The 18,298-nt window shown below is 37.3% G+C and overlaps 1 protein-coding gene across 7 annotated transcripts in view; it reads right to left on the reverse strand.

The window, feature by feature from the left end:
* The window catches only part of phf10 (PHD finger protein 10), a 216,634-nt gene that overhangs the window by 133,377 nt on the left and 64,959 nt on the right, over positions 1 to 18,298 (reverse strand). For 6 of the 7 annotated variants that reach the window (XR_005633000.1, XR_005633001.1, XM_039748276.1 and 3 more), the window contains one exon: positions 14,304 to 14,387. The exons of the other annotated variant lie outside the window; for it this stretch is intronic. Coding sequence is in view for 4 of the 6 variants with exons in the window: in XM_039748276.1 (XP_039604210.1) it covers positions 14,304 to 14,387 (84 nt within the window). In the remaining 2 variants the exon portion in view is untranslated. The remainder of the gene's footprint in view (positions 1 to 14,303; positions 14,388 to 18,298) is intronic. 7 annotated transcript variants of the gene reach the window in all.

Below are 18,298 nucleotides of genomic sequence, written 5' to 3' on the forward strand. Positions count from 1 at the left end.
GACTTAGGTCTTTTAATGTATGCAGCAAGCTGTTGGAAATGTTCTATCAGTCCATAGTAGTGTATTGCTTTAAACTTTGTTCTCCCGGGAAGCATCTTGAGCTCAAAAGATACACAATGCCTGAACAAATTTATCAGGAAAGGCTGCTCTGTCACAGGGCTAACCCTGGACACGCTGAAGGCTGCAGTGGAAGAGAGGACAGTGGCAAAATTGGATGCATTCATGAAAAGTCCCTCCATGAGGCATTTTCTTGGAGCACTTTTAGCAACAGACTTATTCCTCCATGGTGTGTGAAGAAACACCTCTGGGCATCTTTTTTTGCCCACTGCCATCATCAGTCAAATCAAAGTTTTCTCCCAACGCTTCAAACTAAATGCTTACATTCTTTAAACTCATTTTGCAATTTCTCCACAATATATATTTACTTTGGTATTATCCACTTATTTATTTACTGATTGATTGATTGTATTACTTGTTCTATGCGTCTGTACCTTTGTTTATGTATGCATCTAAATTGCCCCTTGGGATTAATAAAATTTATCTAATCTAACAATGAAGAAATGGTTATCTACATACATGTCGTGGGTTTCTAATCTATAACAAAATGTTACTGGTCAACGTTATAACTAATAACTGACTTGAGTTGGAATACACGGTTTAAAGGCAATCTGAAAATTCATAGGGACAAGCTTTTAGTTCAGATTGGCACTGACAGATTGTCTAACTAAATCAACAAATAAATAAAACTTATCAAACATATTCTGTTTGATTAATGCAAAATTGCCTTGGGGTTGACTTTTTATGTATAGTGTACTATAGCTGCTTTTATTCATTTCATATATTATGTATGTATCATCTGTCATATCAGAAATTATGCTGCGTTGATGTGCTGTGGGAATGTTTGGAGTTTTGGAGGTAATAACGTTTACCTTCTCAGTAACTTTGAAGTTGGAGACTTGGACAGTAAAATGTTTGAATAAATCCACACTTATACACATCAATGTAAAACATTTCATACATCACAGCTCATGTCAGTCCCAAGTTATATAAAAAAAAAAAAAAAAAAATTCAACGGAACAGTTCTTAGATGTCAGGAAAACTAGTGCAATTAAGAGGGCTCATTAAAACAAAGGAATATGTACATTGTAAATCGAATGCTTCAAAGTAAAGTAATAACTTGGGTGCAAATTTAAGACAATGGACAGGTGGAGTCTGACAAATACAAAGAAAGACATACAGCAGGCAATCAAGGGGGAGAATATTACAAGAGCTTGTAGAATTTTTGATTGATTAATAATCAATAAAATGGCCACCCAGGAGAAGGCCTTATTAATATGTGTTTTGAAAAAGAAATTTTAACTTGGTTAATTATCAGTTTTGCCTTCAGCGAAACCAGTAATTAATCAAATAAGTTTTTTTACTTTATTTACCTTACTTTCCTCTGTTGTGGGAGGTGGGTCTCCAGCCTTTGCACATTTATCAAAGTAACTGAGGCTCATTTTTAGGATTAGAATACTACAATTTATTGATAAAAACAAGGAATATAGGAATATGATAACTGCATATACTGTATATTTTCACATATAAGACTGGACATAGACAGAAAAACAGAAAACATATAGGCTGGCTGTTTGCTGGTATTAGGGTTCTACTTCATCTTGGCACAGATAAATAGTTTATGATAGCAAGTCTTTATGGAAGATGTCCCATGCTGTGTGGAGTTGGTCAAGTGGAGTATCTTTACTGCACATGAGTACACTCTTTCTCAGCTTGCCTTCTGTTGTCTTTTGCCTCTTCATATGGAAAAGGCATTACACTCTAGCCCAAGAGTTTAGATGCTGGAGATCCTTTGTGAAGTTATGGCTTCTCAGCCTAATCAGTCTACTGGCGCACAAATTTGGCTTGACAGACCGGGTCTTATATTCTAGTCTACAAAGATAAGAGTTTGTCATATTCACCTCTCCAAAGAAGAGTTGCTCAAAGTCTTTTAGTCTGAGGGAAGATATGAGTAAGTCATTTTGGAGAATATACACAGAGTAGACCTGGGAAGAGTCCCAAAATTCCCTAGGATATTTCAGTGATTGTGTTCAATTCACAATTCTCCAATTTTTCTTTGCTTCTTTTCACTTACTTTGACAGATAGGGTGCACATGGTTTTAAAGGAAGTTTGAACCATCTTCTGATTTGAATAAAGTCACTTTCAGTTACAAAACCAGTTCTTCTAATAAGTTTGTTGTTCTCTCCATCTTAGTTGTCATGCCTTGAATTATAGGTCTTTGTCCTTGCTTGAGTCCATTAACAGCTTAGTTATCAAATGAAGTCCAGGCAGATCCTGGTACAAGCTGTGGTTCCGTCACTCAGTTTAGTGCAAGCGGGGGTTTGGTACAGCTGTCTGTATCCCGTGTTAAATCTGCTTTCTTAACAGGCCTGGTATGCAACTAAAGCCTAGGAGAATAGGCAATGTCCACTTTGTCCTACAAGCGTAAAGAGCCAGAAGGTGCAGCACTAATTTTTTATGGTATGAATTTATTAACTTTAATAACTTAAGTTAAACCACTTAACTTAAATTAAAAAAAGAGTTAAGCTGTTATGTAATCCAAAGCTAAACATTCAGGCCAGTGCAATGCAAGCCCAAGGATGACTTGGAGGAGTCAGCCCTCCTTGAAGGACACATTTGCAGGAGATGCCAGCTAATATATAGAACCTTGACCTCAGGATTGATGAACTGGAGGTGGAATAGGTGGCCTACATTGTAGTACAGAATTGGCGGATCTTGGGCCTCATGTATAAATGGTGCATATGCAGAAAAATGTTGCGTAAGCCTGTTTCCATGTTCAAATCACAATGTTAGAACCTAAACTTGCCGTAAAGCCACGCACATTTCCACAGTACCTCATACCCTAGCGTACGCAAGCTCTGCGTTCGGTTTTGCAGACTGGCAGCACCCAGCATCAAAGCAGTGCTACTGTTCCAGTGTGGTTTCCTTTTCTTTTTTTAGATCCACATCCCTGACACGGCTTTATAAATACACTGAAATTAACCACATATTGTTTATTAGTTTAATGCATCTGATTGTAATTAACGTATAACAATATAAAGGTCCACAGAATGACCAAACTATTCCAAATACCATAGCTGCTTTAGCGTTGTTACTCTCACTTCACCTTATTTTTCTTTTTTCAGTTGCTCCCGTTAGGGGTTGCCACAGCGTATCATCTTTTTCCATATTATTCTCACTACACCACTCAGAGCAGCAGACTGGAAAGAGAATTATCGGTATACAGCATCAAGCACACGCTGCCTCAGCCATGCTGCCTATTTGAACTGCTCTCACATGGCAAACACTTCAAAAACTTTCCTGTAAGGATCTCACGGTTCAGAAACAGTTTCATCCCAAGAACTATAAACGCACTCAATCAGTCCATGTAATGTTCCTTGCAGAACTGTTTCTACTTATTAGTACAATCACCTCAATGTAAACTTGCACTACACTTATAATATTGCACAATCTGAGCCACTTTATAAAGGGCGTATTTACATATGACGATATAATTTTTAAGATGAAATGCAGAAAAATATTTTATTTATATTATACAGATACAACTTTAACTTCATTTAAATAATCTATATTGTTAATAGTTAAACATGTGTCACACGGTGTCACTGCGCTAGCAAGGATCTGGCACTCCGTTCACGGATTGTTCCTGCCTCGCACTGTATGCTTGCTGGGACTGGCGTGACACTAGAAGGATAGAATAAACAAACATGTACTATGAAGATACTTCAATGTTCCTTAAAAGTTTTGAAGAATCGGCTTTCTAAGCTTACACATGGCTTAACGTCTATTGCAGAGCTGATTGTGTGGCGATTGGGTATTTGGAGAAAGAAAAGTAAGGACAGGAATTGGGGGTAAGTACGTTTGAAAGAGACAGTACTGCTGCAATAAATTATTTCATCAAAAGTCGCGCACAATCACTGCACCACCGTGTTCCCATGTTTAATAACATGCTTTAACTCCTATCATCATGAAAATGATATCAAGTATACATCTAAGTATTTTAATTATTCAGAGAGCTGTAATATTATGAATGTAATGGATTCTGTGTCCTGTCGGAGGATCGGAGGAAGAGACAGCCCGGAAGCACATAGTGATTCACACATAGAGTACATAGAAGATCAAATACAAAACAAAGCATTTAACATGCTACTTTAGTTATGATGGGATTTGAGAAACTAGTAAATTATGCGATTTTAAGATGAAGTTTATGATGTTCTGCTTTAAAGACAAAATAAACTACGTGGTTAAAGTGGAAATTCCGAGATTAAAGTTGACATTTCGTGCTTTTTTCCCCACTGTGTGCCTATTTTTTTTCCCCCCTGTACCCTAATAAGCTTTCACAATTAACTCAGACGGTGGGCCATGACTCACCTTTTCATGTTGACTTTGATATCTGACAACTTCTTTTTTATTTCGGGTACTGTGAAAGTTTCTCCGACACTATGTCACTCGATCAACTTCCTTTTGTTGTTTATATCACTGTTTAAACCAACAAATAGAACGTTTTCCATTGCCTCCACTTGGTATTCGCTGAACTTCTTCTATCCCCCATGCTTTTGCCATTGCCTTTTCAAAGAACGCTGAGCTTAAGGGCTATTTATATTGATTTGCATATTCAAAGAGGCGTAATTCTGGGAGGAGATGGGGCGGGACAGCAGGCGCGTGCATGTGCGTTACTTTTCACGCTGACTGGGATTTATGTAGTGGAAAAATGTGAATCTGGGCGTTCACACAGATTTATGCATCTGGATTTTTTTGCGCTTAAGCACATTTCTGCGTTTTTGCTTATGCCATGTTATAGTGTGAATTCTACGCACAGCGTTATGCATGAGCCCCCGGTTCAGTTGTCCTTTAGAGACATAGTTTGCACTCCTAAGGTGGCGCTGGACAAGATTCCAGACCAGACAGGTAGAGATAGGTGGGTCACAGTTGCAAGTTTCACACTGTCCAAAGGCATCAATCAACTCCAGTATTGTAATTGTAAAACCGTTTTCATTTTCAGTTCTTGCTCTTTCAGCTCTTATACATTTTAATGTTTTCCTCACTTTAAGTTCCCAATTTAAGGAGATGTATTATGTCCAAATCTTCTGGAAGAATTTCATCACAAAGTGTTATCAACAGTAAAAATGAGTACACGAGTAAGTCTAGCACCGAGAAATGAAGTCAAACAAATTAACGACAAAAATGACGATCGGTTACACTGCAATTTGGTTAAATGCAAATGCGTATCAATAGACTATGCTGAAAAAGTTGATGGTGATTGCACAGAACATGAAAACATCAACTTACAGTATTCCAAAGAATATCTAAAACCATTAACACCGTCCAGTCTTCCTCCACACAAATTACTGTACAAAGGATGTATCCAAGAAAGGTAATACAGTACATCTTCAGGAGATAACATTAGGCAACAAAGGAGATCTTGATATGCCATTCATATTAAAATGTTAACAGTTTCCCATTAGAATAGCTTTTGCAAAGACAATTTACACATCTCAGAGCCAAACATTTGAAAAACTAGTTTAATAGAGAGAAAGAAACAAAATTCAATTGCGTGCCGTTATACATGGCATTGTCACAATGAAAATCCAAAAACAGAATCACAATTTAATTCAAAAAATTGTTTTTACTTAAGTTTTACAGTAAAAGTGTAAGTTTAAAAAGCTTGTGTGTTAATTTCAAAGCCAAACAGAATAAAATCATATTACGCAATGAATAACTCTTAACGGAACATGAAATATGGTTAATTACTCGCTGTAATGTAAAACAGTGAGTAAATTGTACATCCGCATCCTCATTTCCAAGAGGAAGAAACGCAAAGAGGCCAGCATGTAATGCAAGCACGTGGGTTGGTGAACAAAGCAAGCAGAGGTCAAAGCCCCCTAGTCTTTTTATTAATATTAGAAGGCAAGTTTACAGAAAGATAATATAGTCATAAGGGACTTTAACTGCCTAAATATTAACCGAGATAACTTTGCAAATAGTGGAGTACAAGAGCTGGAGTTAACAGACTTAATCAGTAATTTTTTTTTTTTTTTTTATAAACACGGTATGTTAAATTGCTAATGTAGGGGGAGATCTGTCTTGATTTAATAATTTGTAATAACTAGGATATAATTAAGGTTGTAGAGGTGACTGAACTGCTAGTGTCAAGTGATCATGATACAATACAAGTTTAACTTTGGTAGGGCAAATTTTGGACAGCTGCGGCAAAGTCTAAAAGGGACAAACGGGGATAACAGTTTGGAGACAGTTTGGGAGCAGTGGAACAGGTTTATAAATGTTTTACACATAATGCAGAACAGGTACATCCCAAAAGTTGGAATTCTTAGAAAGTAACAAAAACCTCAGCAGTGGGTAAGGAGATTAAAAAGAAGCTGCAAAGAAAAAAAACAGATGTATAAGGTATACAACATGATTAATAACTCCAATGTTAATCATAGGGTGTATGAGAGCATAAGGATAAACATTAATAAGGATATTAGCCTTCTAAGATCTTAGCCATTTTTTGTGTTTTGCAGTGTTTTTGGAAGTCTGCCTGTTTATTGCATTAAGTAAGACTTTTAATCAAAGTGTTTTGTATATTTTTCAACTGACTAGTGGAGCCACGTATCCCTTTCAGTTTAGCTAAAAAATGTAGTATGGCCAAAAGTTATCCGAACAACATTCAAATTTTCAGTCCTCCTTTGATAAAAATACAAAACACTGCCAGATCCAACAGTTTTGAGAAAATAAAATTGAAAAGACATGTCGTCAGCATGTTTTTCAATATCACTAACCATTTTTAATTCAAAATTCGAAGAGTTATATACAGGTAGTCCCCAGGTTACGGACATTCGACCTACGACATACCAACGGGGCCGCAGCTACAACACATGCGCCTGAGTAACTGCCGCTCCATCATGTTCAGCCTGGGTACGCTGCAAGCGGTGGCTGGATGGAGGCTGGAGGGGGGCGATTTCGCTGCTCGTGCAGTATAGCGTCCCTTGGGCGGCTCCCGGCAGCAAGCGGTTTCACTACCCGCCCCCACCACACATGGCTGCCAGTTCATTCTCGGTGGGCAGCTGGTAATGCTGCAAGCGGTGACCCAGTTGTGGCTGAATGGGGCGGCGGGGGGTTGCACTGTAGTGTGCCTCGGATGGCTTTATGTTCAATGGGGGCAGTGGTGCGGCAGACACTGCAGGCTGCATACTGTAGTGGAGGTGACTGTGAGGTGGGCTGGTGATGAACCACCCCTCGCTGCCCCCATTCATTCTCAATAGCAAGCCTGCTTGTACTGTTACACACACAGCAGGATGTTGTCTCTTCAGGGTGGTACAGATCTAATTATGCAGATCCAGATCGTCTGGATGACTTTGATTTATGCAAGGACGATTTCAGTTCGATGCAAAGACGATTCTTCATGTCGTCAGTTCGCACACTTCTCGATGGTCCGTGATTTTTCCGGTGATTTTCTATGTAATAAACTGAATTAAGTTATAGAGTAATGAAAATTGAATGATTAGATCTGGACCACCCTATACATCAGACGTGTTGACATCTGGTGCCTTCCTGCTGTGATAACGTGTACAGTGCTGTGCAGAAGAGCTCACCTTAACCTTTTGTCTTCACCATTCAACAATGTCTCTGAAACACAAATCTGATGCAAGTGTTGGTGATAAAGAAGAGAAAAACCATCATCATTGAAAATAAAGTAGAAATAATAAAAAGGTCAGAAAGAGGTGAAACTCCATCATTCATTGGTAGAGCACCTGATTACAGTCAGTCAACAATAGCATTTATTAAAATAATGTACCTGTTCCGACTTACATACAAATTCAACTTAAGTACAAACCTATCGTCCCTATCTCGTACGTAACCCAGGGACTGCCTGTACTTCTTACATCAAGAAAATTACTTATACGTCCAACTGTTCAAAACAGTTCCTGTCCAGAATGAGACATATTGGCACATTGCATTCCATGCATTACCAAGGAGTTTCCAGCCCGCAGTTCCATAAATATCCTTCTTCCAGATGTGGCCTTAGTACTTGGACCAGTGATGGTAAAAACTCCAACAAACGTATGAGTTGAGTGTGCCCGTATAGGAGGAATCTGCAGGCACACAACACATATTGCCCTGCTAAGTCTTTCACACATTTTTTGTGCTTCATTGGCTTTATGTCCTTTGCTATGCAGATATGTGAAGAGTAAAACAATTTGTCTTGGCATTATCATTAAAATGTACAATACTACATTAGAATTATGTGAAGAGCAGTGACAACCCCTATTGAGTGCTTATTGTACTGAATTACTGGTTTGTGGCATGGAATGTCTTTTATAGCTCATTGTCCATCATCACCCTTCACTTTCTTTTGCACAGTGTGCCCTGAATGGCACTCATGTATAGTATTTACAAAAATGCAGATGTATATGTGTGAAAAAATGCAAACAAGAGATTTTAGTTATCTTCAAATAGATCTAAACCATCTTGAAAAGGTAGTTATTCATTGAATTAAACATATCTAGGACAGTCAACATCGTCATCACTATCAAACATCACTTCATGTTTGGTGGTACATGCTTTTGGACATGCTATTTCAATAAAGCTGCTCACCTTACAATGTTCTGTTTACTTTGTAGTAATTCACATTCTTTACCTGATGGTCTGTTCACTCGGTGGTAATAAAAGCCCTTTTTCCTGATCTCTGAAACAGGCAGACAAAACAGGGCTATAGAAATGCTGACTTCACCTGATGGTTCATCAATTTGGAGCACCTGTTAATTATGCTTGTATATATTAGTCTCTAACTAGTATAGGAAGTCAATTCATGGCTTAATTGGCTCTCTAAAATGTCATTCTCACAATATGTTTTAATGGTATCTCTCTCTCACTTACATATACAGGTGCCGGTCATAAAATTAGAATATCACGACAAAGTTGATTTATTTCAGTAATTCCATTCAAATAAACATTTGAAATAAACATTTGAAATACATCAGTCTGTGTGTAATGAATGAATCTAATATACAAGTTTCACGTTTTGAATGGAATTACTGAAATAAATCAACTTTGTCATGATATTCTAATTTTATGACCGGCACCTGTATATGATATGATATGATTTTATATACAGTGGCATGCAAAAGTATTCGGCCCCTTTGAACCTTTCCACATTTTGTCACATTACAGCCACAAACATGAATCAATTTCATTGGAATTCCACGTGAAAGACCAAGACAAAGTGGTGTACATTTGAGAAGTGGAACGAAAATCATACATGATTCCAAACATTTTTTACAAATAAATAACTGCAAAGTGGGGTGTGCGTAATTATTCAGCCCCCTTGGTCTGAGTGCAGTCAGTTGCCCATAGACATTGCCTGATGAGTGCTAATCACTAAATAGAGTGCACCTGTGTGTAATCTAATGTCAGTACAAATACAGCTGCTCTGTGACGGCCTCAGAGGTTGTCTAAGTGAATATTGGGAGCAACAACACCATGAAGTCCAAAGAACACACCAGACAGGTCAGGGATAAAGTTATTGAGAAATTTAAAGCAGGCTTAGGCTACAAAAAGATTTCCAAAGCCTTGAACATCCCACGGAGCACTGTTCAAGCGATCATTCAGAAATGGAAGGAGTATGGCACAACTGTAAACCTACCAAGACAAGGCCGTCCACCTAAACTTACAGGCCGAACAAGGAGAGCGCTGATCAGAAATGCAGCCAAGAGGCCCATGGTGACTCTGGACAAGCTGCAGAGATCTACAGCTCAGGTGGGGGAATCTGTCCATAGGACAACTATTAGTCGTGCACTGCACAAAGTTGGCCTTTATGGAAGAGTAGCAAGAAGAAAGCCATTGTTAACAGAAAACCATAAGAAGTCCTGTTTGCAGTTTGCCACAAGCCATGTGGGGGACACAGCAAACATGTGGAAGAAGGTGCTCTGGTCAGATGAGACCAAAATGGAACTTTTTGGCCAAAATGCAAAACGCTATGTGTGGCGGAAAACTAACCCTGCACATAACTCTGAACACACCATCTCCACTGTCAAATATGGTGGTGGCAGCATCATGCTCTGGGGGTGCTTCTCTTCAGCAGGGACAGGGAAGCTGGTCAGAGTTGATGGGAAGATGGATGGAGCCAAATACAGGGAAATCTTGGAAGAAAACCTCTTGGAGTCTGCAAAAGACTTGAGACTGGGACGGAGGTTCACCTTCCAGCAGGACAACGACCCTAAACATAAAGCAAGGGCAACAATGGAATGGTTTAAAACAAAACATATCCATGTGTTAGAATGGCCCAGTCAAAATCCAGATCTAAATCCAATTGAGAATCTGTGGCAAGATCTGAAAACTGCTGTTCACATACGCTGTCCATCTAATCTGACTGAGCTGGAGCTGTTTTGCAAAGAAGAATGGGCAAGGATTTCAGTCTCTAGATGTGCAAAGCTGGTAGAGACATACCCTAAAAGACTGGCAGCTGTAATTGCAGCAAAAGGTGGTTCTACAAAGTACTGACTCAGGGGGCTGAATAATTACGCACATCCCACTTTTCAGTTATTTATTTGTAAAAATTGTTTGGAATCATGTATGATTTTTGTTCCACTTCTCACATGTACACCACTTTGTATTGGTCTTTCACGTGGAGTTCCAATAAAATTGATTCATGTTTGTGGCTATAATCAAAACTAATAATGAACACATTTGGAGTTATGTACTTAACAAAAAAAGGTGAAATAACTGAAAACATGTTTTATATTCTAGTTTCTTCAACATAGCCACTCTTTGCTCTGATTACTTTTTTACTCTCTCTTGGCATTCTCTCGAACCACCTGTGAAGTGAAAACCATTTCAGGTGACTACCTGTTGAAGCTCATTGAGAGAATGCCAAGAGTGTGCAAAGCAGTAATCAGAGCAAAGGGTGGCTATTTTGAAGAAACTAGAATATAAAACATGTTTTCAGTTATTTCACCTTTTTTTGTGAAGTACATAACTCCAAATGTGTTCATTATTAATTTTGATGCCTTCAGTAAGAATCTACCAATGTAAATGGTCATGAAAATAAAGAAAACACATTGAATGAGAAGGTGTGTCCAAACTTTTGGCCTGTACTGTATGTATATGTGTATATAGAGACACAGAGACAAATGTCTAAAACTTTTTTTACCCTAACCTTAGTGATATCAGAGACGCTTCGATCGCTCCTTGGAGATGCTGCTAGGTTATTTACATAGCTGCAGTTGTATTCTTTTGGTGACACTCTGCCATTACTTTCTAAGTGAATCGTGTAAAATCACATCTTAAATACAGGATGCTTCCCAGTCTGCATGTTTAGCCTGTCGTTGGGCCTGTCAGTTTCTTAGGGTTGGGGAAGTTAAAAGGTAATTAAAAAGGAACATTACAGTTAAATTAAAAGATGACCAAATATATTCTTTCAGTATTTTAGTAGGAAAATAACTGTCAAGGAGAAAGTGAAGTATGTATCGGGAATAGTAAAGGACATTTCAAGTATACAGACAGTGAAATATCAGATGCTCTAAACTTGTATTTTTCTGAGGTCTTCACATGTGAAGAGGTAGATAACCTCTAAGTGGTGACTGGAACTACTAAGGAGGTACTGAGGAATTTGGAAATTGGAGATGGAGAAATCCTGCCCATATTAAACAGACTGAAATCAAACATATCAACATGACCAGATATTTATCCTACAGTAGTTACAAAAGTTATTGCGCACATATTGTTATCGTTCATGCTGCGCCTCATCGCCTAGCACCATGGTGCAGCTTCTGCCTCATGAAAGACAGTCATTTATACAGCATTCTAATACAAGAGAAACAAAGCTATGGATTGCCAAATGCAGGATCAGCGGCTGCCATATCGCATAAAGCACACATTGATACAAGCCTTTAAAGTCAATTTACTCGCTTGTTCTTCTGTTTCATCTCTGTTCTATGCAGAGGGCATCTGTCCCAGTCCCAGCCCCTCTCCCAGCAGCTGAATCTCTCAAGGAAGATACCTATGGGGTCTTTTGAGCTCAAGAGCAGAGCTGGAGAATCTGAGATAACCTGGGATTTGCCTGCTTTCTGTTTGTTTGAATAAAGGTTCCCATTTTGAATAAAGTTTTGAGTGCTGATTCAAGAATACCTAGACAAAAGATTTCTTTGCAACCCTGTAACCCAAATGTGACAATATATAAACCTTTGACGCATATTTTTAGGAAGCAACTGTACAGTGGAGAAATTCCAAAGGACTGGAAAATGGCAAATATCCCATTACATAAAAAGGGAGATCAGGCAGATCCAAGCAACTATAGCCAAAGTAAGCTTAACATGCATCACATGTAAATTAATGGAAGGAATTATTAAGGGAAAGAATCAGTAACATGTGGCATTAATAGAAGCTTTATTAAACAATCAGCATGGGTTCAGTAAAGGAAGCTCATGTTTACTAACATGCTGGAACTCTATAAGGAAGCAAGAAAATGATACAATCAGAGTGGTGAAAATGGTATTATTTATTTGAACTTCTAGAAAGTATTTAATAAGGTACCACATAAGAGGTTGGGCATCAAATTAAAAGAGTTGAGAGTTCAGGCTGTAGTTTACTGATGGGTGGCGAAAACAGAGGAAGCAGAGAGTGGTGGTGCAAGGAACCTTATCAGGATCAGGTATTAACAATGGTGTCCCACAGGGGTCAGTGCTATGGCTGCTACTATTATATATATATATATATATATATATATATATATATATATATATATTATATATATATATATATATAAATAATTTGGATAAGAAAAAAAAATAAATAAAATGTTGGTTAAGTTTCCAGACGATGCCAAGCTAGGTGGATTGGCGAATAATCTAGAACCTGTTGAATTCCAGAAGGACTTCAGAGAGATATGGACAACATACAGGCTTGGGCAGACTTGTGACAGATGAAATTTAATGTAAGCAAATAAGGCATTTCATACAGGAACTAAAAATGTTAGATTCAAATGCAAAATGGGAGGTCTTAAAATTGAAAGTACACCATACTGAAGAACTTAAGACTTGTCACTATTAACTTCTACACAGTGTTTTGAACCAATTAGGAAAGATAACGAACGTAATGTTGGGATATATAGCAAAACGTGGCGTTCAAGTCCAAAGATGTTATGTTCAAGCTTTTTAACTCACTTGTAAGCCCTCATCTAGAGTCAGGGTTGCCATACGTCCCAATTTGAGCCGGACTGTCCCGAGTTCAACAGACAAATTCAAAGTCCTGCAATGCCTCTAAAAATCCTGATTGAACAAAAATTATATGTTGAAAAAAAATCTTAATTCAATTAGTACATTGAATATCTAGTTAACGAGGCTCACTTAATTTTTGTCAGACTGCCTGGCATGCCACCTTTTACGAATAAAATTTGTAATTGTCAGCTGAACCCTAGTGTTTGAACTGTGTGTGTTCATGTTCATCACGTGCTTGTGTTGTTGTACATTTTCTGTAAATGACTGTTCAAAGTGTAGTATAGTAATTGTTCTGTAACTATTCTATAGATGTTCTCTTCTATATACTGTATGTACTTATTTACAAATACTTATTGTATATGTTTAAAATATACATGTTATTATATCTACAATTATAATTTAATTAAAATCATCTATTCTTTTGTCTTCCTTAGTTCCCTAACATCTTTTTTTGGGTCACTCAAAATGGTGGCTGTCCCGATCTGTGATTTTGGAAATCTGGCAACCCTGTCTGAAGTACTTTGGAGAGTTTTGGTGTCTACACTATAAATAAAGACATAGAAGCTGTGGGAAAAAGTCCACAGAAGACTGTCTAGGCTGATTCCAGAGCTTCAGAGGATTCAATATGAGTAAAAGTGATAATTTGTTTTTATCTTAAAGAGTAAAAGAAAGATTATACTATATTTTGCTTTTAATTTTTTAAAGAATTTTACTCCACTAGCAAATATTTTTTACCAATTCAAATTTTGCTTTATATACAATTTTTGTTGTTTGAGATTGTTGCACTTCAACTCCAGCTTATACCATTATGCACAGTGTAACAGCAATTAATGTTTTGCTGAACACCAGAATACGATAAGCCTAAATATTTTGCTAGTATCAGGCAAGCATCAAACACATGAAAAGCAGGCATTGCAAGCCTTAACTGATGCTTACGGTTTGGGATGTAGAGACAATTTCTTCTTATGGCTGGTAAACAGAAATTATGAGATAAATGAAAATATAATAATAAAAACAATAATAATAATTACCCAAGGTACACTGTGTTTCTGTAATGACGTTCAGTTCCCGAAGATAAAGTTTTTCTTTGTGAGAAAGGTCTCTTCTTTCCAAATCTGAAAATTAATAATTTATGTTAGTTTAAAAAAATAAAGAATTTCAATAAAGGTAAAATGGTATTGATATACAGTTCGACCTTGGGTTATGAACGAGCTCCATTCCTGCAGACAAGGTTGACCTCATTATGTATGCAAGCTGAAACTTTTACTGAAAACATTTGTTCATCGAAAAAACATAAATGACAATCTGGTACTCATGACCTACTCATCTTGGCAAAACAACGTATTTTTTCAGTATTACATGAAGTTTTGCCCCTCCAAGACAGGCATACATGTCAAATTAGCTAAGAAAGTTGACATGCCTGAATTGCACTGATATTTTTATATCAATACATGTCAGACCCTAGAAGCTTACATAGCTTAAACAGAGTTTATTTGCAACATAAGCCTTCAAACTCAGATATTCTGATGTTCAGTGGTTGGTGATTTTTGTCTATCACAGAATTAGTACAGGTAAATTAATCTAAAGACTACAAGAGGAAATAAATTTAAAAATTTTTTTTAAATCCATGTAATTCCCAAGCAACTGATCTAGAGTTGATTTCTGCCTTACCTTGATGCTGGTAAGGTGTGATCAAAATCCCTATATCCAATCAGTTTACCCAGTGGCTTAACAAAATGGACAAAAAACTAAAACATTTGTGCTACTGTTCACGTGGCACTTCCGATGTTCAAGTACTGTTAATATATTTTGAAAATTGCAAAGTGTATGAAAAAAGATTGTTGTTAGTACGACAGTTGCATCTAATTTAGGTAGATAGTGTTTTATCAAAGCACTGGTTAAAACAAAAACAGAGATCAAATAAAGTTAACTATCTTATAATTTGTTTAATCAAACTATAACAGCAAAGTAAACTGTTAATCATTCAAAAACATACATAATCATTTTGTGGCCAATGTGGTGATTATGTTATCTAAAAAGCAATCAAGGAACCTCATTTCATTACAGACAAAAGACTTCAATATTTTTGGTATTAAAGAATAAAAACTGGATATACAGTTGTTATTGTTATCTTCAGTATAACAAGATTGTTTCTCTTAAATACTGTGGTGTGAAAAACTATTTGCCCCATTCCTGATTTCTTATTCTTTTGCATGTTTGTCACACAAAATGTTTCTGATCATCAAACACATTTAACCATTAGTCAAATATAACACAAGTAAACACAAAATGCAGTTTTTAAATGATGGTTTGTATTATTTAGGGAAAAAAAAAATCCAAACCTACATGGCCCTGTGTGAAAAGTAATTGCCCCTTGTTAAAAATAACCTAACTCTGGTGTATCACACCTGAGTTCAATTTCCGTAGCCACCACCAGGCCTGATTACTGCCACACCTGTTTCAATCAAGAAATCACTTAAATAGGAGCTGCCTGACACAGAGAAGTAGACCAAAAGCACCTCAAAAGCTAGACATCATATTGAGATCCAAAGAAATTCAGGAACAAATGAGAACAGAAGTAACTGAGATCTATCAGTCTGGTAAAGGTTATAAAGCCATTTCTAAAGCTTTGGGACTCCAGCGAACCACAGTGAGAGCCATTATCCACAAATGGCAAAAACATGGAACAGTGGTGAACCTTCCCAGGAGTGGCCAGCCGACCAAAATTACCCCAAGTGCGCAGAGACGACTAATCAGAGAGGTCACAAAAGACCCCGGGACAACGTCTAAAGAACTGCAGGCCTCACTTGCCTCAATTAAGGTCAGTGTTCATGACTCCACCATAAGAAAGAGACTGGGCAAAAACGGCCTGCATGGCAGATTTCCAAGACGCAAACCACTGTTAAGCAAAAAGAACATTAGGGCTTGTCTCAATTTTGCTAAGAAACATCTCAATGATTGTCAAGACTTTTGGGAAAATACCTTGTGGACTGATGAGACAAAAGCTGAACTTTCTGGAAGGCAAATGTCCCGTTACATCTGGCGTAAAAGGAACACAGCATTTCAGAAAAAGATCATCATACCAACAGTAAAATATGGTGGTGGTAGTGTGATGGTCTGGGGTTGTTTAGCTGCTTCAGGACCTGGAAGGCTTGCTGTGATAGATGGAACCATGAATTCTACTGTCTACTAAAAAATCCTGAAGGAAAATGTCCGGCCACCTGTTCGTCAACTCAAGCTGAAGCGATCTTGGGTGCTGCAACAGGACAATGACCCAAAACACAGCAGCAAATCTATCTCTGAATGGCTGAAGAAAACAAAATGAAGACTTTGGAGTGGCCTAGTCAAAGTCCTGACCTGAATCCAATTGATGGCATGACCTTAAAAAGGCGGTTCATGCTAGAAAACCCTCAAATAAAGCTGAATTACAACAATTCTGCAAAGATGAGTGGGCCAAAATTCCTCCACAGCGCTGTAAAAAACTCATTTCAAGTTTTCGCAAACGCTTGATTGTAATTATTGCTGCTAAGGGTGGCCCAACCAGTTATTAGGTTCAAGGGGCAATTACTTTTTCACACAGGGCCATGTAGGTTTGGATTTTTGTCTCCCTAAATAATAAAAACCATCATTTAAAAACTGCATTTTGTGTTTACTTGTGTTATATTTGACTAATGGTTAAATGTGTTTGATGATCAGAAACATTTTGTGTGACAAACATGCAAAAGAATAAGAAATCAGGATGGGAGCAAATAGTTTTTCACACCACTGTATATACAAATCTTTGATAATTGGTTTCTTTCCTGTTAAACTCGTATTTAGGAATGTGGATTGTTTAAGCAAGGTTACATTTCTGCTGTCAGCTGTATTCGGGCTGCAACTGACATCTTTTTTTTATCATATAGAACCAATGGGGAAAATTAATTGAGCATATGAAACATTTTGATTTTATTAACACCACTAGGCTACCACAGGAAATACATTGCTCAGTGACTGCAGCTGTGCTGCAATGAACAGCCATTCCACACATTTTAGCTAAACCAGAAACCTTCTGGTAAACTATAGATTCAAGGGCATGTGTTAACAAAGCAATAGTAAGGGAGCCAAGGAAGTAGAAATTAGCAGTTTCCAAAGTGCAGATCTAATAAAATGTTCAGACATTAATCATACCAGAAACAAAAAAAATTGTGAATCATGTATAAAGTCAAAAATTGTGTTATGAGTTTTGTTTTATTAAGTGAGCATCTGGAAAGTATCTGGAAATTGAAAGAAATGCAATGTGACAGGTATTTTTGCCAAGGAAACTTTTGAACTTGAGATTAGAAGTAACACACCAACTAGTGTGGCTGGCCATCTGCTTGTCTCGTTAATTTATGTTTTTGTTCAACTTTTTGTGTTAGTTTATCCCAGCGGTTACTGTCCTATAATCGTGTTTCTTTACTTAATGTCTTTTCTTGTATACTCTCTTCTTCTGATTGGACTTTATTTGCATCTGCTGCAACTCGTCTGTGGAACTGTTTAAAAATAGCTTGAAGACCCATTTCTATTCTCTAGCTTTCAGTGACCTTTACTGATGCTGATGGTTGCCATACTCTCAATCATATTCTTTCTTTTCTTTAACACACCATGGGATGCATTTTATTTCATTTTACTTTATTTCTATTTATTTTATTTATGTTCATTGTATGGTTTAATGTAAAGCACTTTGGCTACATTACAGATGTTTTAAATGTGTTCTATAAATAAATTGACATTGACAACAATGCAAAGTCAGATTCACACTCAATGTTCTTCACCAGCATACTGTAAGGTGTGCACTTAGTCAGCAATAAATAAATTTGCCATGGTTAACCCTATCAGAAGAGAATATCTAAAGAGAACATAGTTCTTGGTAAAAGAAAACTACAGCTAGGCTAATACAAATATAAGCTAAAAGTTTAAAAAATGAAATGTGTTTATAGAGACACACAAGTCCTGAAAGTGTCAAGAGCTTAATAAGCTGCAACAAAGTCTGGTGGAAAGCAATCTG

The sequence above is a fragment of the Polypterus senegalus genome, chromosome 3 (genome assembly GCF_016835505.1).
Source record: "Polypterus senegalus isolate Bchr_013 chromosome 3, ASM1683550v1, whole genome shotgun sequence".
In the NCBI taxonomy this organism is placed as follows: Eukaryota; Metazoa; Chordata; class Cladistia; order Polypteriformes; family Polypteridae; genus Polypterus; species Polypterus senegalus.